The sequence below is a fragment of the Leucoraja erinacea genome, chromosome 4 (genome assembly GCF_028641065.1).
Source record: "Leucoraja erinacea ecotype New England chromosome 4, Leri_hhj_1, whole genome shotgun sequence".
NCBI lineage: Eukaryota > Metazoa > Chordata > Chondrichthyes > Rajiformes > Rajidae > Leucoraja > Leucoraja erinaceus.
This window is the reverse complement of record NC_073380.1, coordinates 83,456,481-83,480,970: the sequence shown is the minus strand read 5'-3', so window position 1 is coordinate 83,480,970 and position 24,490 is coordinate 83,456,481. Positions and strand designations below refer to the sequence as shown.

The 24,490-nt window shown below is 47.1% G+C and overlaps 1 protein-coding gene across 1 annotated transcript in view; it reads left to right on the top strand.

Annotated features, from left to right (window-relative positions):
• The window catches only part of LOC129696623 (angiopoietin-1-like), a 152,582-nt gene extending 147,989 nt beyond the window's left edge, over positions 1 to 4,593 (top strand). Inside the window, exon 9 of the mRNA XM_055634680.1 lies at positions 154 to 4,593. Coding sequence (XP_055490655.1) covers positions 154 to 314 — 161 coding nt within the window. The 3' untranslated portion in view covers positions 315 to 4,593. The remainder of the gene's footprint in view (positions 1 to 153) is intronic.
• The last annotated feature ends 19,897 nt before the right edge of the window (positions 4,594 to 24,490 follow it).

The window sequence follows — 24,490 nt, the reverse complement described above, 5'->3', positions numbered from 1 at the left end:
TGCGGTGCTATTTCTGTAAAGGAGGTGGCAGCAGGTTTAACAGGAGTTGGGGAAATGCTGGAATGTTTTGTGTGGGAGGGTGGCTCCATGATCACACTGTGCTCTGTGCATCCATGTGGCTAATTACCACTTGTCCTCTCTCTGCTCTTCCAGGCTGGTGGTTTGATGCTTGTGGGCCTTCCAACCTGAACGGAATTTATTACTCTTCGGCACAGAAGCTGGGCAAGCTGAATGGGATAAAGTGGCATTACTTCAAGGGTCCCAGCTATTCCCTCCGCAGTGTCACCATGATGATCCGCCCCTCTGGCTTCTGAAGCGCGGGGTTCAGTGCGAAGCACGTCGCTAACCTGGAGGTGGTTCAGCTCAATTCCTGGACCCTGCTTCCCACACCACATTCTTCTCTCTCCCTTCCCAAGGATCTGAAACAGTGGAAGAACCCAGCCTTTCTGCACAGACTCTCTCTGCGGCCCATCTGTCATATACACACCTTGACTCCCACAACCAGGAAGGTCCTTTCACTGTTGGACTGTTGGAGATGTGAGCTTCTCCATGTCGGCCTTGGGTCCCTCGCGCTGGAGTAGGGTGGGGGTGGTGGGACCCAAGGCATGATGATGAGGGCATATCTTGAAGAACGTATGAGGGACCGGCAGACATGTGGGCTAGAGAAAGCAAAGCCAGAGATGGAGGAGAGGGATCCTATACTCACGGCAGGGAGGCAGTGGGGTGAATAGAGAGGGAAGAAGTGTGAATGGTGGAGACCAAAGCTGACAAGGTAACAATTACTTTTAGAAAAAGGAAAAAAAAAGAAACAAATTGAAAGAGAATGAAACGTCGGCATCTGTGGAGAAAAAAAAAAGTAAGAATTTTCAATAAGTTTATCTTATTCTTCCACACTTGGACAGACAAGCACAGTCTCCCTCATCTCTTCTCAAAGGACACATTCTCTATTCCAGGAATCATCCCAGTGAACATTTGCTGCAACCCCTCTATCACAAGTACATCCTTCCTTAGTTAGGTGACTAAATCTGGTGGTAGTCTCAACAGCTCTGCATAACTAGAGTGTGATGCATTTGCTCATACGCAAATTATTTTATAACAAGGCCAATATATCAATGTGATCCTAGTTGCCCATTGTAACTGCTTCCAAATGTTCACCTAGATCCCTCTGAACATCTTCACTTTTAAATCTCTCACTACGTACAATTATGCTCTGCTTTTTAATTGTTTTTTCTTCCAAACTGGGTGACCGGTCATTTTCTACATTGTATTCCACCTACAATGTCATTCCTCATTCACCGAGACTGTCTATGTATATATATCACCCTACACCCTCTTTATATCCCCTTCACAACCCACACTTCTGTAAATTGCTCGTTCTAAGCTCCCCCCCCCCAGTTTAGTTTCAGTCAAAAATCACTGAGTCAATCACTTGCACATCTAAACTTTATTTTTGGAAAAACACAATTACAGTTCCCACTACTGTACCTAACCACCGCGGGTTAGATCCTCGTATATGCCTGATCAAGCCCTCTTGGCCTCGCTCAGAGACACTCCAGAAGGTCATGCAGTCCTAAGCACTCTCCCAGAAGATCAGCACAGGACCTCGTAGGAGCCGCCTTTTATAGGTCCCCGAACCTCGAGGGGTCAAACCACATGGGGGTGGTCTCTTTACAATCCAATTACAGATATCGATTAACCCCATACATGACAGACATTTCCCTAACCCAATAATACAGTAGCTCATACATTGTATTCAAACAGTGTTTCTCAAAGGAAATGAACATGTGCCCTGCAATAAAACCAGACAAGGCTCAATACTTAATCCAATCAACATCTAGCAAAGTAAAGCTATGCAACATTATTTACAATTATTTACAATGTGTATGTAAGGTTTGCATTCATTCAATCCATGTTATACATTTTGCACCTAATTGTCAGGGTCTGCAGATGTTCCCATTCTCTTCCTGCAGCTCTGAGGAGCACATTAAGTGGGGATTGGGATTGAGGAGCCTTGCACATGATATCCCAAAGCCGTACTTTTCAATGGTCAGTATCATGGGAATTGCACCAGTTCCTGAGTAACTTCAGTCACTGCTCACTTGATCATCCTGCACCACACCACAGGGCTCAACCCATACCCTGGTTGGTGTCCCGGCTCACGGGAGATCATTGCATCCAACCCACAACCTTCTGCTCATCTCCACAGGAGCTTCTGTTGCTGTGCTCCACGGCTGTCATGAGGAGAGCTTCTTTGAGAATCCAGGTCTGATGAAAGGTCTCAGACCCGAAACCTTAACTCGGTTTTTCTCCCCAATAGATGCTGCTGCCTGGTTTTCTCAGTGTCTCCAGCACTTCCTGTATTTCATTTCAGAGGGCAGGCTCATGTCCTAGCTGTGTGCACAGCAATGGCATTGCTCTGCCAGCTCTGGAATGACACAGGTCCTCGTTCAGCTTGTCATTCTGCTTTTGCCCCGCTTTACTAATCTTCTGAGTGGCGGTTAGCGGAGCAAATGTACAGAACAACACATCCCAAATGAAAGTGAAATTCAAAATTTATTCAATTTTTAACAATTTTCTCATGGTGTTTTGATTATTTGTTAATTGTTCAGCACTATTACTAATTATAGCTTCAGATTGTTTGTTTGAATCTGAGAGAAATGGCGTATTTAAAAACAGTCACCAACCTATTTGCAGGATAGTGATAGACTGTGGATAAAAGTACTGAAATGTGTGAAAAATCAATGTACCTCCTCACTCAACTCAAACTTGATGATTTAATGCCCCTGTCCCACTTAGGAAACCTGAACGGAAACCACTGGAGACTTTGCGCCCCACTCAAGGTTTCTGTGCGGTTCCCGGAGGTTCCCGGAGGTTTTTGTCAGTCTCCCTCCCTGCTTCCACTACCTGCAACCTCCGGCAACCACCTGCAACCTCCGGGAACCGCACGGAAACCTTGGGTGGGGCGCAAAGTCTCCAGAGGTTTCCGTTCAGGTTTCCTAAGTGGGACAGGGGCAAAGTGGAATCATTCCAATTTAAAGAATTATACTCTGAATTATACTAAAGAATGATACCAAATTATACTATAGATGACACACATAGAGTCAACTCGAAGGGCACCGACATGTCCAATCTACACTTGTCCAACCTGCCTGCGTTTGGTCCATATCTTTCTAAATCTAAGATAGACACAAAAAGCTGGAGTAACTCAGTGGGACAGGCAGCATCTCTGGAGAGAAGGAATGGGTGACGTTTTGGGTCGAGACCCTTTTTCATGCTGGTTATGGATATGGGAACCGAGAGATATAGATGGTCATGTGGAGATAAAGAACAATGAATGACAGATATGCAAAAAAAACCTATCCTATCCATGTACCTGTCCAAATGTATTTTAAAAGATATCTGGGCCACAATCTACGACTGAAGGAGGGTTGAATGTTTTATATGGTAGCTGGGTATTGACTCAGTGAGCTTCCTTGTCCTGGGGAGCATCAGCCTTCTTCCAATTATTATTGCGTGTTGAGGAAAAGGTTTTTAAAAATAATTCTGTATTGATCAATTGAACCTGAAATGGGGCTTCTCCAAATCGATCGCTTGCTTTCCTGCAAGTTTCGAGATATAGCATGGAAACAGGCTCTTCGGCCCACCGAGTCCGCACCAACCAATGATCACCCATATACTAGTTCTATCCTACACACTAGGGACAAGTTCCAGACGCCAATTAACCTACAAATCTATGGAATGTGGGAGACACCCGGAGAAATCCCAGGGACAACGTTCAAACTCCATACAAACATCACCCGTGGTCAGGATCGAACCTGGGTACCTGGCACGCACACCAGTGTCAGGTGCATGCTTAATAGCAATTGTAAAGGAAACATCTTTAGATGCTTGAAATCTGAACTAACAGCAGAAAATGTAGAGAACACTCAGCAGGCCATGCAGCATCTGTAAAGGGAGAAACAGGATTAGCATTTCAGGCCAGTGGCCTTTCAGACGATGCTGCCTGACCTCGTGAATATTTCCAACAGTGACTCATTTTGTGGCATGATAAGATGTCTCACAGAGTGAACATTAGAAGGACAGTGTGCTACCTGTGTAGTTTGGGTGGGGACAGAGCAGGGAGTGTACAGCTCAGCGTGGTACAGGTTCTCCGTCTCCTGTTTGCTGTCTGGGTTTGTTGAGTGAGGAAGGCTTCTGTGTTTGGCCGAATGATCTCCCAGCAAGACGTGGGATGCTCCAGAGGACCTCAGTTGGTTTTGGGTGAGCTCAGTCTCACCCATTAGTTCCTCCATTGCTGCCGCTGGTAATGAAGGGTGTTGATGATTCACTGAGGGAAGTCTGCATGTGTTTTGTTGTTGCAGGCAGCTTTGTAAAATTAACAATATTCTCTGTATATGTACATTATAAAGAGGATTTCTCAAAACCTCTGACAACAGAGCTGCGTTGCGTTGTTACTGGGACAGTTGCACAAGGAACATTAACAGGTGATATTATGTGGCCTGACAGTACACATTCCAACCAGAAAAATGTATAATTGCTATCATCAAAGCTTCAGAAGCTGAAGTTTTAGTGTCACTTCTCAGCTGTATTAAAAACGGGTGCTGGTACAGATTTCCATATTTAGGCATCCACACACAGTTTCTGATTAATGTCACTGGCTGGCTACTTTGTCATTTCAATGGCCAGCGGAGCCAACCCGAGTGCTTAACGTGATGCAGAACAATTCTCACCTTAAAGTGGACCAACACATTGTAAATCCCATGTCCCAGATCACTTCCAGCCAGCTGAGAGAGGATCAATCTGAAGAGGTTTCCCAACCTGAAGTGCCGTCTGTCCAGTACCCGTTTGCAGGAGTAGGCCATTGGGGCCCTTTGACAGGTGCAGGAGGAGGCCATTCGGCCCTTCGAGCCGAATGGCCTCCTCCTGCACCTGTCGAAGGGCCCAATGGCCTACTCCTGCACCTGTCGAAGGGCCCAATGGCCTACTCCTGCAGCTGTCGAAGGGCCCAATGGCCTACTCCTGCACCTATTGTCTATTCTCATTCACTTCCCAGATGCTGCCTAGGCCCCCATTGAGTTCCTCTAGAACTTTGTGTTTTGAGGGAGAGTTTCCTCTATTATACAGCCCTGTAAACGAAAGCACTTTATGACTTCTGCAGGTTGGTGAAGATCTCCGGCTATGTTGCTGCTCAGCCTTTGGGGGTGGGGGTTTGGGAGAAAGGGGGGGGGGAGCAGAGCAAGGATTACTAATTAGGTGGAAGGATGAGAAAAGTGATGGGGGTTGGGTTGGGTTGTATTACCGGGAAGGGTGATCCATTCAGGCCATATATTTCGGGAGCAAAGCCAGGGAACACCTCCACTTACACAGGGTGCCCAAATTATGGAGTTTGTTTGCAGAACAGCCACTGATGCGGGGCTAATTGCTTATGTTCATAATCGTTCAATATTTATCACACAGAAAGAAGCCATTCAGCCCTTTGTGTAAGAGCTGATTTTTTTTAAAAACCCAACCCACCTTAATCCCACTTCCAGTAACCCTGCAGGTCACAACTCTTTCAGTACATGTCCAATTAGTGTTCACATTTGGTGACAGTTTCATTTGGTGAAGGATCACACAACCCAACCCAACCCAACATTTTCTCATCCGTCCACCTAATACCTTAGTCCATGCCCACCTGGTATTTGAGTCCTTTGCTAAGGGAAACAGGAATATCTACTCTATATCTATCTATGTCCTTTAATATTTTATGCACTTAAATCTCACCTCAACCCCCTCTGTTAGAAAGGCAAAAGCCGCAGCCTGTCCTACCTTTCCACACAGCTACAAACTCCCAGTTACGTCAATGTCCTGTAAATCATCTCAGCACCTCCAGCGATGCGATGAGAGACTTGGGTTAACCACGGACACGAAAAGGAATGCAGGCCATAGGCAGAAATATGGATGGATCAGAGATTAGCCATGATTTCGCTGAATTGCAGGGCAGGCTCGAGGTGTTCACCGTGAGAGGGAATAGGATATTGTTTTCATTATCCACTCACAGCCACAATGTTGAGTTGTGTTTTGTTTTTTTTTGGTTTTCTAAGTACCTTTGGCCAATTCTGCCTCGTTATAAATCTACCGAGTAATTGGAAGATGTCATTTCTGCTTCTGACCCTGACTGTCTCGTGTATCTCCCCGTGTCAACATCTTGATGGCTCAGAATGAAAACAAAATCCCGACAATGTTCTCAGTAGAACCCGCCAGGGGTTTGCCAAGAAACACTCTGTTAATTAAATGAAAGGAAAAGTCTGTCCCATTACAGAGTTAAGGGTTCTGAGATCACAAAGCTTTTGAGCAAATGTAATTTTGCAAACACTTAATAAATTATGTTCTTGTAGATGTAACACAATACCAGTGGGACTGTGGAATAATACTCAACACTGGAATATTTCTGCTTTGGTTGACCTGACTCAGATTAATGTGCAACATTCAGCTGTGGAAAAGAGTTAAAGAGATTTTCCTCCACTTTGTGACTGGATACAAGTGAGTGTGGACAGCGTGCAGTGGTTTTCTGTAAGGACCACATCTGTCTTGTAGGCAAGATTCAGACCTCCAGTGCACTTTGCGCTGTCTGGATTTTAATTTCAAATTTCTAGCATTAACTATTTTCATTAACTATTTTTCAGCTTTCTCACAGGGAGAATAAATTTTATGGAGCTCCAGCAAATTTCAAATCAGAGGTGTGTTTTTACAACAACCCTTGAGTGTAGAGAAAGCTTAGCTTTTAATGTGTCTAGAATGTGTATTCTTACGTTAACGAGGCTCTGATGAAACTGCATTCTCATCATATCAGGATAACGCAGCACTTTCCATCACTACACCAGGTCTGGTCACAGGGAAATGACACGTGCAATAGACACAAAACGCTGGAGCAACTCAGCGGGTCAGGCAGTTTCTCTGGAGAAAAAGAATAGGCAATGTTTCGGGTCAGAACCCACCTTCAGACTGTAAGTAGAGGTGGGGTGGGGGTGTGGGGGTGAAATTAAACTGGAGGCGAGTAATGCCCCTGTCCCACTTAGGAAATCTGAACGGAAATCTATGGAGACTTTGCGACCCGCCCAAGGTTTCCGTGTGGTTCCCGGAGGTTTTTGTCAGTCCCCTACCTGCTTCCACTACCTGCAACCCCTGGCAACCACCTGCAACCTCTGGGAACCTCACGGAAACATTGGGTGGGGCGCAAAGTCTCCAGAGGTTTCCTTTCAGGTTTCCTAAGTGGGGCAGGGGCATTAAGGTCTTAGATTAGATTTCTATTATTAGATTAGATTCCTTTATTGTCATTCAGACCTTTCGGTCTGAACGAAATGCCGTTGCCTGCAGTCATACACAATAATAATAAATCACAAAACATACAATAAACACAAATTAACATCCACCACAGTGAGTTCACCAAGCACCTCCTCACTGTGATGGAGGCAGAAGTCTTAGTCTCTGTCTCTTCCCTCCTTGTTCTCCCTCTGCGCTGAGGCGATCGATCCAGGGCGAAGATGCCGCCCTCCAGTCCAGCGGACCTCCGTGGTGATGTCGCCGCCGTCTCCGCTCCGAGTCGGGGCCGCTGCCGAAAGCTGCAAATCAGGGCTAGCAGCAGATGACCTCAGGAAGGGTGGAGTCCATATTGGCAGGGGTATGTTTGTTAACAAGAGGGATACAAGGTTACAAACAGTGGAACTGGTAGGATGACTAGGGTGGTGGCTGGAGAGAGAGAGATAATGGGAGGGAACGCAGGAGTCACTTGAAATTAGAGAAATCAATGTTTATACAGTTGGGTTGTGTGCTTCCCAAGCTAAATATTTTGCAGAAATTATAAAAGTGTCCTTGTTTCGGCCATCAGTGGTGTCCTTGGCTTGGCTTCCATTGGCTCCAGTGAATGAACATGCAACCTCCTCCACATCAGGGCATATCCATGGTCCAGGTCCCATTACCCACACTTTATACATCCATTAATTATTGTCTTTTTGTTACCAGCGTGTGCTCCGCCTGCTCTCAACCGAGCACTGCCGCTCCAATTCCCTCCACACCTCACCACTACCCTCACACCTTCGATGACAACCTCACCTGAGTGTGCTGAACTCCTTCAGCAATAATAATAATAATAATAATACATTTTATTTATGGGCGCCTTTCAAGAGTCTCAAGGACACCTTACCAAATTTAGCAAATAGAGTAAAAACATGTAAGCGGAATGAAATAAATAGTAAAGACATCACCAGTACACAAATTAAAGACAGAATTCAATCCAAAGACAAAAATCAAAAACACAATATGAAGAGAGAGCAGCGGCAGCTAAAGCGCGCCAGTGTCCACTCTCCCTTCCGGCAGCCATCTTGGACACAGAATAAAATAATCATTTACACACAAAAAAACATCCCCCCACAATGGTTACCACTGTGGGGGAAGGCACAATGTCCAGTCCCCATCTCCAGTTCTCCCATAGTCAGGCCTATTGAGGCCTCCACAGTTGCCTCTACGGAGGCCCGATGTTCCTGGCCGTTCTCACCGGGTGGTGTTGCCCCGGCGTCGGGAGAATCCTCACAGCAGCTGGAACGGCTGGAACGGCCGATTCCCTACCGGAGTCCGTGGCTTCCGAAGCCGACAGGGCCGCGTCGGTTGGTGCTCCGAGGCTCCCGATGTTAAAGTCGGCGCCGCCGCCCGCGGCTGGCCGCTCCACAGTCCCGCAGCTCGACGGTGTTGATCACAGCGGTCTCAGCATACCGGAGCTCCAGCGCGGCGACCCAGGCAAGGCATCATCCGCGATAGCGCTCCAGCGCTGTGCCGCCACCGAAGCTGAAGGTGCTGGGCGGTCCCCGCCAGGAAAACGCCGCTCCACTCCCGCTGGTAGGCCGCAAGGACGGGTCGACGGGGCAGCCCGGAGAAAAAGCTGCCTCACCGACCAGGTAGGGACCTAGAAAATAGTTTCCCCCTCCCCCTCCCACATAAAAAAGTCTAATTCCCCAACAAACATAGGACAAAACTCACTAAAAACTCACAAAAAAAAAAAGTGTATTGAACGGACAGCTGCTGGTTAGCAGCCGTTCCCCAAGATGGCTCCTCCCCCACTGACATACTGACACACTGGGATTCCCTACTGATGATAACTAGGGTGGCTGGAGTGGAAGGTGAAGCCGTCTTTGAGCAAAAGTACAGCCCCACCAACTGGCTCCTTCCTGAGCCAGGATAAGTATTCCCAGCTCAGGGAAATTTGATCGGGACTCCTTATGTAAAGAATTTTGTCCTTCACAAAGTTGACCTGATCTCTTCACTCTTTCTTTCTCCTTCCGCTCATTCCTCCTCCATTTCCTCCTTCCTCCATCCTTCCTTTCCTGCTTCCCTCCTTCCTCTTCTCCCTCCTTCCCCCTGCCCAATCCCCCCTTTCTCCTCCATCCCTCCCCCTCTCCTGCCCCCATGCTTTGATCATAGCGTGTCACGATACACTTCCTAGAAACAGAAACTTCAGCCCAACATAGAAACATAGAAACATAGGTGCAGGAGTAGGCCATTCGGCCCTTCGAGCCTGCACCGCCATTCAATATGATCATGGCTGATCATCCATCTCAGTATCCTCTACCTGCGTTCTCTCCATACCCCCTGATCCCTTTAGCCACAAGGGCCACATCTAACTCCCTCTTAAATATAGCCAATGAACTGGCCTCAACTACCTTCTGTGGCAGAGAATTCCACAGATTCACCACTCTATGTGTGAAAAATATTTTTCTCATCTCGGTCCTAAAAGATTTCCCCCTTATCCTTAAACTGCGACCCCTTGTTCTGGACTTCCCCAACATCGGGAACAATCTTCCTGCATCTAGCCTGTCCAACCCCTTAAGAATTTTGTAAGTTTCTATAAGATCCCCTCTCAATCTTCTAAATTCTAGCGAGTACAAGCCGAGTCTATCCAGTCTTTTTTCATATGAAAGTCAACATGTCCATGCTGACCAAGATATCTAGTCCATTTTGTCTGCATTTGGCCCATATGTAGCCCGGCTGGATGCCTGAGCCTCCAGTCATGGATGCGTCGTTTCGAGGAAGCTGACACACAGGGTGTATGCTGGTCGCGGGCCAGAGCATCCACACAACAGGCAACCGGAACGAGAGTTGATCTACACCGAGAGATGGAGGGTGCGGAAAGCACAATGTCGGGGTTACGACCTCCCCATTCCTCAAATTCCAGGGGACTGCTGGAGTTCAACCCGAGATGTGATGAATATAAAGTAAAATAGTGAAGTCTACAACAGAACTGAAAGCGCACATATCTATCGGCAAGAAGAGGTGTGACTCTTGGGTGTAGATTCAAGGGAGGAGAGAGAGAGAGAGGAGGGAGAGAGAGGGGGGGAGAGAGAGGGGGGGAGAGAGAGAAGGAGAGAGAGAGACGGGGGGAGAGAGAGAGGGAGGAGAGAGAGAGAGGGGGAGAGAGAGAGAGAGAGGGAGAGAGAGGGGGGGGAGAGAGGAGGGGAGGGAGAGGAGAGAGGGAGAGGGAGAGAGGGAGAGGGGGGGAGAGAGAGGGGAGGGAGGAGAGGAGAGGAGAGAGAGAGAGAAGAGAGAGAGAGAGAGAGAGGGGAGAGAGGGAGAGGGAGAGAGGGAGAGAGGGCGAGGGGGAGAGAGAGGGGGAGAGAGAGAGAGGGAGGGAGAGAGAGGGAGAGAGAGGGAGAGGGAGGGAGGGGGGGAGAGAGGGGGGGAGGGAGAGGGGGAGGGGGGGAGGGGGAGGGGGGGGGGGGGGAGGGGGGAGAGGGGGGAGGGAGAGGGAGAGGGAGAGAGAGAGAGGGAGAGAGAGAGGGGGAGAGAGGGGGAGAGAGGAGAGGGAGAGAGGGAGAGGGAGAGGGAGAGAGAGAGAGAGAAGATATGAAGCGAGGGAGGCCCTGAGGGTGTTTGGGGGAAAATAAGAATGGAGAAATGGAGATTGAGGAAGATTATATGTTAGCGATGAGAGGGGGGGGGGGGGGGGGGGCGGGGGGTATATAACTAAGTGTCTGAGGGGATCATACGATGATCACTGAGGATGATGAAAGGTTGGAGGGAGAGTGAGGTGGGAGGGAGGATTGGGAGCACTGCCTATATGTCCAGAGGATCCCAGCTACAAGCAGCCCAGTAAAGGCAGTGGTGTTGAGTTTGAACGAGGTTGCGTATGACTGGAGATACTTCACCTCACTCATTCTCACTAATAGAACCTGTTTAAACATTTTATGTAGTGTGATATTCTCATAACCTGTTAATGGCTGATCATAAAACAAATGGTTTGGTGAACCGTGAATGTTTTTTCCATCTCTGGTCTTTTGACCTCTTGGAACTCTCCTGACTGTGCCAAAAGTTTGGAATTATTAAGGAAATAATTCAACAAGGATTTTATTCACAAAGTGCTATACAAAAAGTGCGAGAATCGTATTCTTTCGATCGCTGATCTCCCATTCTGCCCTTGAACCAGGTGGGAGCTGATCCTGTTATCCCAAGTGTTTAAGAAGGAACTGCAGATGCTGGAAAATCAAAGGTAGACAAAAGTGCTGGAGAAACTCAGTGGTGCAGCAGCATCTATGGAGCGAAGGAAATAGGCAACGTTTCGTGCCGAAACCCTTCTTCAGACTGATGTAGGGTGGGGCGGGGGCAGGGAGAAGAAAGGAAAATGGAAGAGCTGAGAAGGGGAGGAGACAGCAAGGGCTACCGGAAATTGGAGAAGTCAATGTTTATGCCGCTAGGGTGCAAACTGCCCAAGCGGAATATGAGGTGCTGCTCCTCCAATTTCCGGTGGTGCTCACTCTGGCCATGGAGGAGGCCCTAGATGCTCTAGATGTCAGCGTATCTACATCGGTGAGACCAAGCGTTGGCTTGCCAATCATTTCGCAGAACACCTCCACTCGGTCCACATTAACCAACCTGATCTCCCTGTGGCTCAGCACTTCAACTCCCCCTCCCATTCTGAAACCGACCTCTCTGTCCTGTGTCTCCTCCATGGCCAGAGTGAGCGCCACCGAAAATTGGAGGAGCAGCACCTCATATTCCGCTTGGGCGGTCTGCACCCTAGCGGCATAAAGTGGTCCTGTTTTTGCTACCAAAGTGGATAACCTCACATTTATCCGCATTAAACATCATCTGCCATGCATCTGCCCACTACCCCAACCTGTCCAAGTCACCCTGCATTCTCATAGTATCCTCCTCACAGTTCACACTGCCACCCAGCTTTGTGTCATCTGGAAATTTGCTAATGTTACTTTGCATCCCTTCATCCAGAATTGATGTAAATAGCTGTGGTTCCAGTACCGAGCCTTGCGGTACCCCACTAGTCACTGCCAGCCATTCTGAAAGGGACCCGTTAATCACTACTCTTTGTTTCCTGTCTGCCAACCACTTCTCTATCCAAATCCCCCAAAACCATGTGTTCTATTTTTGCCCACTAATCTCCTATGTGGGACCTTATCAAATGCTTTCTGAAAGTCCAGGTACACTACATCCACTGGCTCTCCCCTGTCCATTTTCTGAGTTACATCTTCAAAAAATTCCAGAAGATTGGTCAAGCATGATTTCCCCTTCATAAATCCATGCTGACTGGACTGATCCTGTTACTGTTATCCAAATGTTCGGCTATCTCATCTTTTATAATTGACTACAGCATCTTCCCCACCACCGATATCAGGCTAACTGGTCTATAATTCCCTGTTTTCTCTCTCCCGCCTTTCTTAAAAAGTGGGATAACATTAGCTACCCTCCAATCCATAGGAACTGATCCTGAGTCTATAGAACTTTGGAAAATGATCACCAATGCATCCACGATTTCTAGAGCCACTTCCTTATGTACCCTGGGATGCAGACCATCAGGCCCTGTGGATTTATCAGCCTTCAATCCCATCAGTCTATCCAACACCATTTCCTGCCTAATATGGGTTTCCTTCAGTTCCTCCGTCACCCCAGATCCTCTGGCCACTACTATATCAGGGAGATTGTTTGTGCCCTCCTTAGTGAAGACGGGTCCAAAGTACCTGTTCAATTCATCTGCCATTTCCTTGTTCCCCATAATAAATTCACCTTTTTCGGTCTTCAAGGGTCCAACTTTGGTCTTTACTAATTTTTTCCTCTACACATACCTAAATAAACTTTTATTATCCTGCTTTATATTCTTGGCTAGCTTACCTTCGTACCTCATATTTTCTCCCCGTATTGTCTTTTTGGTTATCTTCTGTTGCTCTTTAAACATTACGCAATCCTCTTGCTTCCCGCTCATTTTTGCTACGTTGTACTTCTTCGCTTTAATTTTTATACTGTCCCTGACGTCCCTTGTCAGCCATGGTCACCCCTTTCTCCACTTGGAATCTTTCTTCCTCCAAGGAATGAACTGATCCTGCACCTTCTGTATTATTCCTAGAAACACCTGCCATTTTTGTTTCACTGCCATCCCGGCTAGTGTATCCTTCCAGTCAACTTTGGCCAGCTCCTCCCTCGTGGCTCCAGCCCCCTTTATTCAACTGCAACACTGACACCTCCGATCTACCCTTCTCCCTCTCCAATTGTAGATTAAACCCGACCATGTTATGGTCACTGCCTCCTAATGGCTCATTAACCTTGAGGTCCTTTATCAAATCCGGTTCATTACATAACACTATATCCAGAATTGCCTTCTCCCTGGTAGGCTCCAATACAAACTGTTCTAAGACTCCATCACAAAGGCACTCCACAAAGTCCCTTTCTTGGGGTCCAGTACCAACCTGATTTTCCCAGTCTACCTACATGCTGAAATCTCCCATAATTTAACTCCTGATTCAACTTGCGCCCTATGTCCAGGCTACTGTTTGGGGGCCTGTAGATTAGTCCCATTAGAGTATTTTTACCCTTACAATTCCTTAGTTCTATCCATACTGACTCCACATCTCCTGTTTCAATGTCACCCCTTGCAAGGGACTGAATTTCATTCCTCACCAACAGGGCAATCCCAGTCCCTCTGCCCACCTGTCTGTCTTTTCGATAGGAGGTATACCCTTGGATATTCAGTTCCCAGCACTGGCCCTCTTCTACCCATGCCTCTGTAATTCCCACAACATCATACTTGCCAGTTTCTAACTGAGCCTCAAGCTCGTCCACTTTATTCCTTATACTTTGTGCATTCATATACAACACTGACCTCCGTATTCACTTCCCCGCTTGCACCGCTCGCAATTGGCCCTGACCTTACTCTGTTGTCCATTCTCGAGCTTTCCTTCCCATTAATTTGAGAATCTTTTGTCATTTTTCCTGTAGCCACTTCCCCTTCAACTCCATCTTTATACTCCCAATTTGTCAACCCCCCCCCCCCCCCCACTATTTAGTTTAACCCCACACGTGTCAGCCCTAGCAAACATGCCTGCCAGAATGTCTTCCCCCCTCCAATTAAGGTGCAACCTGTCCCTTTTGTACAGGTCACCCCATACCCCAGAAGAGATCCCAGTGGTCTATAAATCTAAAGGTACACAAAAAAGCTCGAGAAACTCAGCATCCATGGAGCGAAGGAAATAGGCAACGTTTCAGGCCGAAACCCTTCTTCAGACTGATGGGGGGTTGGGGGGGGCGGTGAAAAGAAAGGAAAAAGGAGGAGGAGCCCGAAGGCTGGGGGATAGGAGGAGACAGCAGGAGGGCTGAGGAAGGGGAGGAAACAGCAAGGACTAACAAAATTGGGATAATTCTAAATCCTTGCTCCCTGCTGCAGCCCCTCAGCCACACATTCAGATCCCCTATCTCCCTGTTCCTGCCCTCACTAGCACGAGGTACTGGAAGCAATACAGAGATAACCACCCTAGAAGTCCGGCATTTCAGTCTTCTTCCAAACTCTCTGAAGTCATGTTGGAAAACCTCCTTCCTCTTCTTCCCGATGTCGTTTGTGCCTACATGCACAACTACTGCTGGCTGTTCACCTTCTCTCTCTCTCTCGAGGATGTTCTGAATTTGGTTCCTGACATCCTGAACCCTGGCACCAGCGAGGCAACAGACCATCCTCGCATCTCGTCTGCCGCCACAGAATCTCCTGGGTCTATCTTCGGTGTAAGACAAGTATCTGCAGTTCCTCCCGACTCATAAAGACAAGTGACCGGCCAGGATTTTCACTCTGTCTTTCCTCAGCTATTCCTACTCTCAAGCCCATCAACATCCCAGCCCAGCAATATCCCACTCTTCCTCAGCGAACTCTGTTCCAAATGAGCTCCGGTCTTTTTCTCATTCTCGTCCCCCTGACTGATATATTTTTGGGGCACTTATAAAGTCTAATTGTGCAAAGCACAACACCGAGAGTGCCAGGAATATATTCTCCATTTGAAACATTTGAATGATTAAGTTAAAAACCCTTCGTGACATGCCAGCATTTACAGCCAATGTTGTGGTTTTAAAGTAATCGCTGCTGCTACACAGGAATGCAGCAATCAATTTGCAGAGCAAGACCACGTACCACTATGTGTATGATAATAAAACCAGGAAAGGCTAGAAACACACAGCAGGCGAAAAAGCAACGGAACTAAAATTTCAGGTCAATACCCTTCATGGGTTATTGATCTCCCCGTAGATAGTATTTGATTCTATTTCTCTCTCCGCAGGTGCTGCATGAGTTTATCCAGCATTTTCTGCTTTTATAGTCATAGTCATGCAGCATGGAAACTTTCGGCCCAACTTGCCCATGCCGAACAACATGCCCCATCTATACAGCCTGCGTATGACCCATATCCCTTTAAACCTATCCTGTCCATATATCTATCTAAATGCGTCTTAAATGTTGCAATAGCATCTGCCACAACTGCTTCCTCCGGCAACTCGTTCCATGCACCCACCACCCTTTGTGTAAATAATCTGCCCCATAGGTTCATATTAAATCTTTCCCCCCCCCTCACCTCAAACATATCTCCAGCGGCTCTCGATTCCCCTACTCTGGGCAAGAGACTCTACGTTTACCCAATCTATTTCTCTCTTGATTTTGTACACCTTTATAAATTCACCCCTCATCCCCCTGCACTCTTAAGGAATAAAATCCTAGCCTGCTCAACCTCTCCCTATAGCTCAGGCCCTCGAGTCCTGGCAACATCCTCATAAATCTTCTATGCACTCTTTATCTTGGATGCATTGATCTTGATTAGTTTGGCAAGTGGACTGAGGAATGGTTAACAGAGTTTAATGCAGGAATGGTTAACAGAGTTTAATGCGTTGTGGTAGGTCAAACCAGGGCAGGACTTGCACTGTGAATTTTTTCGGGGCCTGGAGAGTATTGTAGAGCAGCTGGAGTCTGTGGATTTGAGGAGAATTGCTTCTGACAGAGGAACGAGTCAATTGGAGAGAACCTAGGTGATTATCTTTTCAGTTGTGGACAGGAAGGAGATGCCCCTATAGTTTGCACAATCTGCCTTGCCCTTCCCCCCCTTTTAAAGATGGCGGCGATCAAGGCATCTTAGAGACCCTTACCAATAATTCCATTCTACCAGATTTTTAACATCAGAGCAAGAACGTGTTGCAGGAGGCCGGCTACACATTCCTTTAGGATCTTGGCTGGGTCCCCATCAAGGACCCTTATCTTCAGAATGGTACCATAGACTTCCTGCATGCTTGGATCTCCCATATGCTCCTTCATGGGCAACTGGGTGATGTGGTGAATAACCTCAGCCATGTCAGAACCCACAGAGCGGCAGTGAATCCTTTACCATCCCCAGGTACCACACTTGACATTGGCCTGGAGTTTAGTTAACTCTCAACATTAGCCCGCACTCTGAAGCTGGTGAAACACCTCAAGGACCTGGGCAGGAAGTCTGGCCTGCGGGCATGTGAGAAGATGTCAGGGCAGTGCCCAAAGGAAGAAGACGTGACAGGGTTGGGGAGGAGATTCCAGAGCTCGTGAACAGGGACGACCACCACAGGTGGACGGGGGCAGATACCTGGAGGTGGAGGGGAGTGATGTGACACTCAGTGTGAGTGTAGTTGGGCAATGGGGTAATTGGGCCAGGGACATGGGGAGGGTTGTTCAGTTGGGGTGATCAGGGTCTTGGTGTGAGAAGGGGAATGGAGGGGTGGGCAGGGTGACTGAGGACCTGGTGTGGAGGTGGGGAGAGGTAAGAGAGCGGTAATTCTGATGCGTGAATGGGGAAATTGTGCGGGAGAGATCAGAGGGGTGGGGCTTGGTTGGAGACTTGGTGTGGGAAGAGGATTAGCGGGAGGGAGCTGAGGCCAGTGTGAGGGCATGTTCAGAGGAGATGGAGGTGGGGACATTCATGGACTTGATAAGGAAGGGGAATTAGGGATTACAAGAAAATGCAGATGCTGGAATCTTGAGCTAGGCACAAAATGCTGCAGGGTTTAATAGGAATCAAGATTTAAATGGAATCTGATGACAACATTTTCTCTCAAAGGGTGGTTGGTATATGGAACAAGCTTCCAGAGGACATCGGTGAGGCAGGTACTATAACAGCATTTAAAAGACACTTAGACAGGTACATGGATAAGAAAGGTTTAGAGGAATGTGGGTCAAACACAGGCAGATGCGAATAATTTAGATGGTGCATCTTGGTTGGCATGGACAAGTTGGGCCAAAGTGCCTATGTCCATGCTGCATGACTAGAACTCAGCATGTCAGACAGTATCTGCGGAGGAAAAGGATTCATGACATTCGGCACGGGACTCTTTATCAAAGTAGTATTGGGGAGGAGGTTTAGGGGGGTATAGAAACATAGAAACATAGAAAATAGGTGCAGGAGTAGACCATTCGGCCCTTCGAGCCTGCACCGCCATTCAATATGATCATGGCTGATAATCCACTCAATATCCTGTACCTGCCTTCTCTCCATACCCCCTGATCTCTTTAGCCACAAGGGTCACATCAAACTCCCTCTTAAATATAGCCAATGAACTGGCCTCAACTACATTCTGTGGCAGAGAATTCCAGAGATTCACCATTCTCGGTGTAAAAAATGTTATTATCATCTCAGTCCTAAAAGATTTCCCCCTTATCCTTAAACTGTGACCCCTTATTCTGGACTTCCCCAACATCGGGAACAATCTTCCTGCATCTAGCCTGTGCAACCCCTTAAGAATTTTGTAAGTTTCTATAAGACCCCCCCCTCAATCTTCGAAATTCTATAGAGTTGAATGGTTGATCGGAGGCCAGGTGTGGGAGGGGAAGGGTGCGGAGGGGATGGAGGTGGGGTGTTGGGCTCTGGGTGGGCATTGGTTTGAGCCAGAAGAGATTTGCAAGAAGTCCACTTTGTGTGGCGGGAAATTGGATGCCTGCCAATTGGACAGCCCGGTAGTTATGTGTGGAGGAGGCAAAGAGTTAACAAGAGTTTTGTCTGCAGAGGTGATGAGGTGGGAGAGAGATGCTGGATGCTGCAAATTAGGTAGTGGATGTGGGAAAAGTACAGCTCTGTGATGATGATCAAATTCCACAGCCCCTGCATCATCACTCTGGGACCGCACTTAACGTATCTCTTTATTTGCTTTAATTTATGCTGAATATGTCTAATCCTTTGACCCTGTTCTGTATTTACATTGCAGTGTTGGTTTTTGGTGCCTTTAGCCCCTCTGGTTGATGTGATTATGATTAAAATAAAGGATCATTAAAAATTCCATCACTGTGCTCCATGGCTCATGTTTCAGCCCGAGAGATTGGAAGGAATAATTCAGCTCAATAAAACTAGCAGCAGCTTTAACTGCCCTTTCACCACCTCTCTCTCCCACACCCCTAGCACACGTAGCGGGGAAGTGTGTGGGGGGCAGAACCGGGTTCTCAGAGAACAATCGTGGGCTGCAGAACGCCTGAGAAGGGTCGCCATCCGAAATGCCACCCAGCCGTTTTCTCCAGAGATGCTGCCTGTCCCACTGAGTTACTCCAAGCACTTTGTGTCTATCTTTGGTATAAACCGGTATCTGCAGTTTCTTGTTTTTATAACCACGGGCTCCCTCCTGGTTTCTGGCCGAGCGCAGGTTTTTTGTTTGGATTTATGGTGACCTTCCATCAGAGTTGGAGGAAAGGCTTGCGTTTCTATAGCCCTATTCACACCTCATGAAGGAATATTAAAGAACTAGATGGGGAAGTCTCGAGTTCCCTTGGTGGTAAAGTTGCTAATGGGAGGACGTAATCTGGTAGAAGTGTTAGATGAAAAGCAATTATTTCACCCAGAGGGTGGTGCGTTTAGGAGCACAATCTCTGAATGGCTGGCAGAGGCAGAGGCAGAGGCAGAGGCAGAAACTTCATTTCATTTAAGTGGAGTCTTGGTGGCCACTTGCAGAGCCAGTAAGTGCAGATTGTACCTGGGTGGTTGGAGCAGGCCAGACCTCTCTTTCTCAGCCAACTATTTTTTTTATGGAGGAGAAAAATTAATGAAAAATAAAAGCAAGAGAATTGTAATTGTTTTAAAACATTTATCCAACGTGATTAGGTGATTAGGCTTCTGTGTCATGGCGTGACTTGATGGTTTGGTGACCATGTTATTGGATGTTTGGGCAACTAGGTGACTAGTTAGTTTAGTGACTGGGTTAATGGATAATTTGATGACAGGGTTACTGGGTATTTTGGTAAGCGGGTGGTTTGGTGTCTGTGTTACTGGATATTTAGGTGTCTGGGTCTCTGGGTCTGGATGATTGGTGACTCTTTCAGGGAGACCAAGTAGCTTGATGTGTTTTTTACTTCTGAGGGATAAATGACTGTGTGGTTGAGTATCTGTGTGACTGGGTCGCTGTATTTGGGCAGTGGGTATTGGGGAGATGGATTGGGGAGAAAGCAAACGCAAATGCTAGCACTTATATCAAGAGGGTTAGAATACAAATGCAGGGATGTGGTGCAGAGGCTCAGTAAAGCGGTGGTCAGGTTGCGTTTGGAGTATTGTGAGCAATGTTGGCCACCATATCTAAGGAAGGATGTGCTGGCTCTGGAGAGGGTCCAGTGGAGGTTTACAAGAATTATAGGTAGACAAAAATGCTGGAAAAACTCAGCGGGTGCAGCAGCATCTATGGAGCGAAGGAAATAGGCAACGTTTCGAGTAGAAACCCTTCTTCAGATTTACAAGAATTATCCCAGGAATGAGTGGATCAACATATGATGAGCATTTGATGGTGCTGGGCCTGCACATGCTGCAGTTTAGAAGAATGAGGGAGGACCTCATTGAAACATACTGAATAGTGAAAGGTTTGGACAGAGTGGATGTGGAGAGGATGTTTCCACTTGTGGGAGAGTCTAGGACCAGAAGTCATAGCCTCAGGATTAAAGAACATTCCTTTCGTCAGAGGGTGGTGAATCTGTGGTGATGAATCGTTGCCACAGAAGGCTGTGGAGGCTAAGTTAATGGATATTTTTAAGGCAGTGATAGATAGATTCTTGATTAGTATAGGTGTCAAGGGTTATGGGGAGAAGGCAGAAGAATGGGGTTAGGAGGGAGAGATAGATCAGCCATGATTGAATGGCGGAGTGGACTTGATGGGCCGAATTATCTATTTCTGCTCCTATCATTTATGACCATATGACCTTATGGCTGGATAAATATTTGGGTGAAGGTTGGCTGGTGTTGTGCTACTCTTGAATTGGAGTGTTCAATGTTTCCAATTGAATTTCTGTCATGGCTTCAATGAATGAGTTACAAGGGAAATATATTTTCTGGGCTGATGCAACACTGTCTGTACTCAGGGTCAGTACGTTTTGGTTTCCTAACAGGATGAGGTGTACGAGTGGGCATTCCAGGGAAATGTGCAAGAGATGACTGAAAGGCAGGAAAGGCTTCCCGACGGGCCACGGCTGTGGACTGGGAACGTGGCCAGCGGCCTTTTCTCAAGGCGCTGCGGTCTCGATGCCTCCCGGATCGCCGTGTAGAAGCCCGGGTTGGGTGAAGAGGCTGGTGGAGCCCGTGACTGGGGCCCGGGTCGGCACCACGGAGGCGTGAAATAGGACGTCGACAGCGGTGCGGCCTGAGTGAAGCCTCACGACAATCGGGCCTCGGCAGTGGTGAAGCCTCGCGGGTCGACTCATGGTCGACAGTCGATGAGAGTGCGGTGGACCACCGTGAGTATAGGGAGGTTTCATGGCAGTCGGGTCACGACTCATGACCCGTACTGTTGCTACGCTACTCCAAATGGATTACACGCGATGTACTGCAGGTAGGCACTTACCATTGTTCCCAGCGTAGCGGGCCCGTTAAAACCCGCCGAAAATGTCAATTTTTGCGCTGTAAATAATAATGGAAATCGGGATAAGCGTGTGAGACATTTAGCCTACTTCAGAATTCCAAAAGTGAGGAGAAATGATGGTAGATAGAAACGAGAGCTGAAGGGACAACAACAGCCAGAGTGCTTGGCGAACATTGGCCGTTTGCTCACTGCATTTCATCAACTAAGGCATTATTTGTGTTTTTTCTTGATTCCTTTGGCATCTAAAAAGTTTCAGAAGTGATAAATCTGGCTGTAATTTTTTTAAATCGCCCATGGTTTTCGTGGGATTTTACATACAAAATGAAAACGCATCTGAAGAAAAATTTACAGCCAGATTTATCACTTCTGAGAATTTTTAGATACCAAAGGAATCAAGAAAAAAACAAATAATGCCTTACTTGATGAAATGCAGTGAGCAAATACGATAATTCCCAATATTTTCAATGTTTACCAAACACTTTAGCTGCTTGGTAAACCCTTCAGTTCTCGCTTCTCTATACCTTCATTTCACTTCACGTTTGGAATTCTAAAGTTGGGTACATGTCTCTCACACTTACCCCGACTCCCACAATTTTTTTCAGCGCAAAAATTCAACATTTTGGCGGTTTTTAACAGGTAGGAAAGTACGCGTTTCTAGCATTAATAACATATACCGGAAGTGACGGATGTCTTCCAGTTGGATTTAGCTGCTCCGTGCGTCGAGCCCTATGACCCGGTGACCTTACGTGCAACCCCCCTATAGAACAATGGACAATGCGAAGGGGGTGGAGGGGCAAAGGACAATGGGAGACCCAGTGTGGCTGAACCGCTGTGTGGGGGCGGGGGACAAAAGGGGGAGCCGGCGTGCTTTGTTACTTTGTCAGCATCGTAGGTGGCCGCCACTTGTATATATTGTGTGTGCAAGCAAAGAATCTCACTGCGCCTCGTCAATGTGACAATAATGTATTCCTATTCCTTCCTATTAATCCAAGATCTGTAACATTGGTCAGTCTCCATCAATCATAAATATGTAGACATTTGTTTAAAACTTCACAGTGAAGATCCAATGGAAGCTTTTTCATTCAAAGAAATTCTTGCTTATTTTTAGAAAGCCTGTCAGGATCTCCATTTTTTTCCCAATACACTTCAAACTCATCACCACTCACAATACAATACAATACAATACAATACAATACAATTTATTTGTCACTTGAACCTCATAGAGGCTCAAGTGAAATGTTGTTTCTGCAGTCATACATACAAGAAAAAAAAGACCCAAGACACAACACAATTTACACAGACATCCATCACAGCGTATCTCCTCCTCGCTGTGATGGAAGGCAAAAAAAACGTATCTCTCCCCTGCACTTCCCTCTCCCCCCGATGTCAGAGTCAAAGTCAGAGCCCCCGGCGGGCGATAACAATTGTCCCGCGGCCATTAACGCTGCGCCGGGTGATGCAAGGCCGCGCTCCGGGTCTTGTTGTTGGAGCCCCGGCGGGCGCTAGCAAAGTCCCGCAGCCGTTGAAGCCACGCCGGGCGATGATGTAAGGCCCCGCTCCAGGTACTCCTCGACCCCGCTACTCGAGCGGGAGAAGTCGCCGTTGCGGAAGCCCCGAAAAGCGGTCTCCCAGCAGGGACCCGCGGGCTCCCGATATCACTGTCCACCAGACCTGCGGTAAGGTAAAGTAGGACACTGTTGTAAAGTAGGAAACATGGCAACCAGGTACAGCACAGCAAGCCTCCACAAACCACCACTGTCACAGTGAACAGCTTACCTGCTTTGGTGAAGTGGATAGAGAGACTTCTGTGGAGAACTCACTTAGTGTGTGACCTGAAAATAAGATGACTTGGTTTATTTGAAAGATTAAATAGAGATTACAGAGAGAGATTTTCAAAACACCTGCATCAGGAAGAAAAGCTTTTTAAAAAGATGACAGGTTTCTCTTTTGGAGTCCTGTTGCTTATCTTAAAATGAAATGCAGGCCATACTTTTGGATTTAAAAACTATTTGCAAGGTTCAGTTAGTTCTAAAAAGCAAGTGAAGTGCCCTGGGTGAGTTTCTTGTAACTTTGCCCCAGGATCTTGCTCCAGTTTATTCCAAGCTGCTTTTTGTAAAACTCTTCCTCTAATCCTGCAGACCCTGAGCGGTGATCAGGGGGAAGCGATGTAGAGGAAGCAGAGAAACCCTGGGGAACTGGCATCGGTTTCAGAGTCTGGTCTCTGGCGTTTTCTCAAATTAACAGATCGGTATTTTGGTGAAGGATCCTGAAGGATGTCACCTGTGGCTCCGTGGTTAGCATTCTCTCCTGGGTGCCACAAAGTTGTCGGTTCAAATCCCACTCTGGAGATTTGAGTCCAAAATCTAAGCTTGCCTTTTCAATGCAGTGGTGAGGGAGGGCTGTAGTTCTGTGGGTGCACTGTTGTAGGCAGTAAACAACAGCATACAATTAGATGTGCGTGATCCTACTGCAATATTTTTAGAAAGAACAGAATCGTTCTCCCCAGTATCCTGTGGAACAACATCGTTTAAAACAGATTAGTTGTTTATGGTATCTTATGCACTAAATAGCTGTGACATTGACTATTTTACAACAGAGGACTAAACATTAAAGGATTTTATTGGCTGTAAAGCACTTGGGGATGAATTGAGATGAGCTGCTACAATCTGTCCATGTTGAACCATTGTGCTGTGATCTCTGTACAACTCTCTCGCTGATAGAAACATAGAAACATAGAAAATAGGTGCAGGAGTTCAGCCCTTCGAGCCTGCACCGCCATTCAATATGATCATGGCTGATCATCCAACTAAGTATCCCGTACCTGCCTTCTCTCCATACCCCCTGATCCCTTTAGCCACATTTAACTCCCTCTTAAATATAGCCAATGAACTAGCCTCAACTACCTTCTGTGGCAGAGAATTCCACAGATTCACCACTCTCTGTGTAAAAAATGTTTTTCTCATCTCAGTCCTAATAGATTTCCCCTTTATCCTTAAACTGTGACCCCTTGTTCTGGACTTCCCCAACATCGGGAACAATCTTCCTGCATCTAGCCTGTCCAACCCCTTAAGAGTTTTGTGCGTTTCTATAAGATCCGTGTCACAGTCTGCCCTCTCCTCATTTTCATCCACTTCACCTCCCAGTACTTTTCCACCGGTCCCTCCTTCTCCTCGCCTGCCACTCCCCTCTCATCAGCCCAACTCTCCTCACCTGTTGCACTCAGTTGCCTCTGATCACCAATTAACCCGGTATATAGACTCTCCTCACCATTCACCACAGTGCCAGATTGTTCTCAGCATTCATACAAGACTCTCCAGCGATTTCCCGACTGACTACACGGATTCGAACCTGCCTGCCTCTG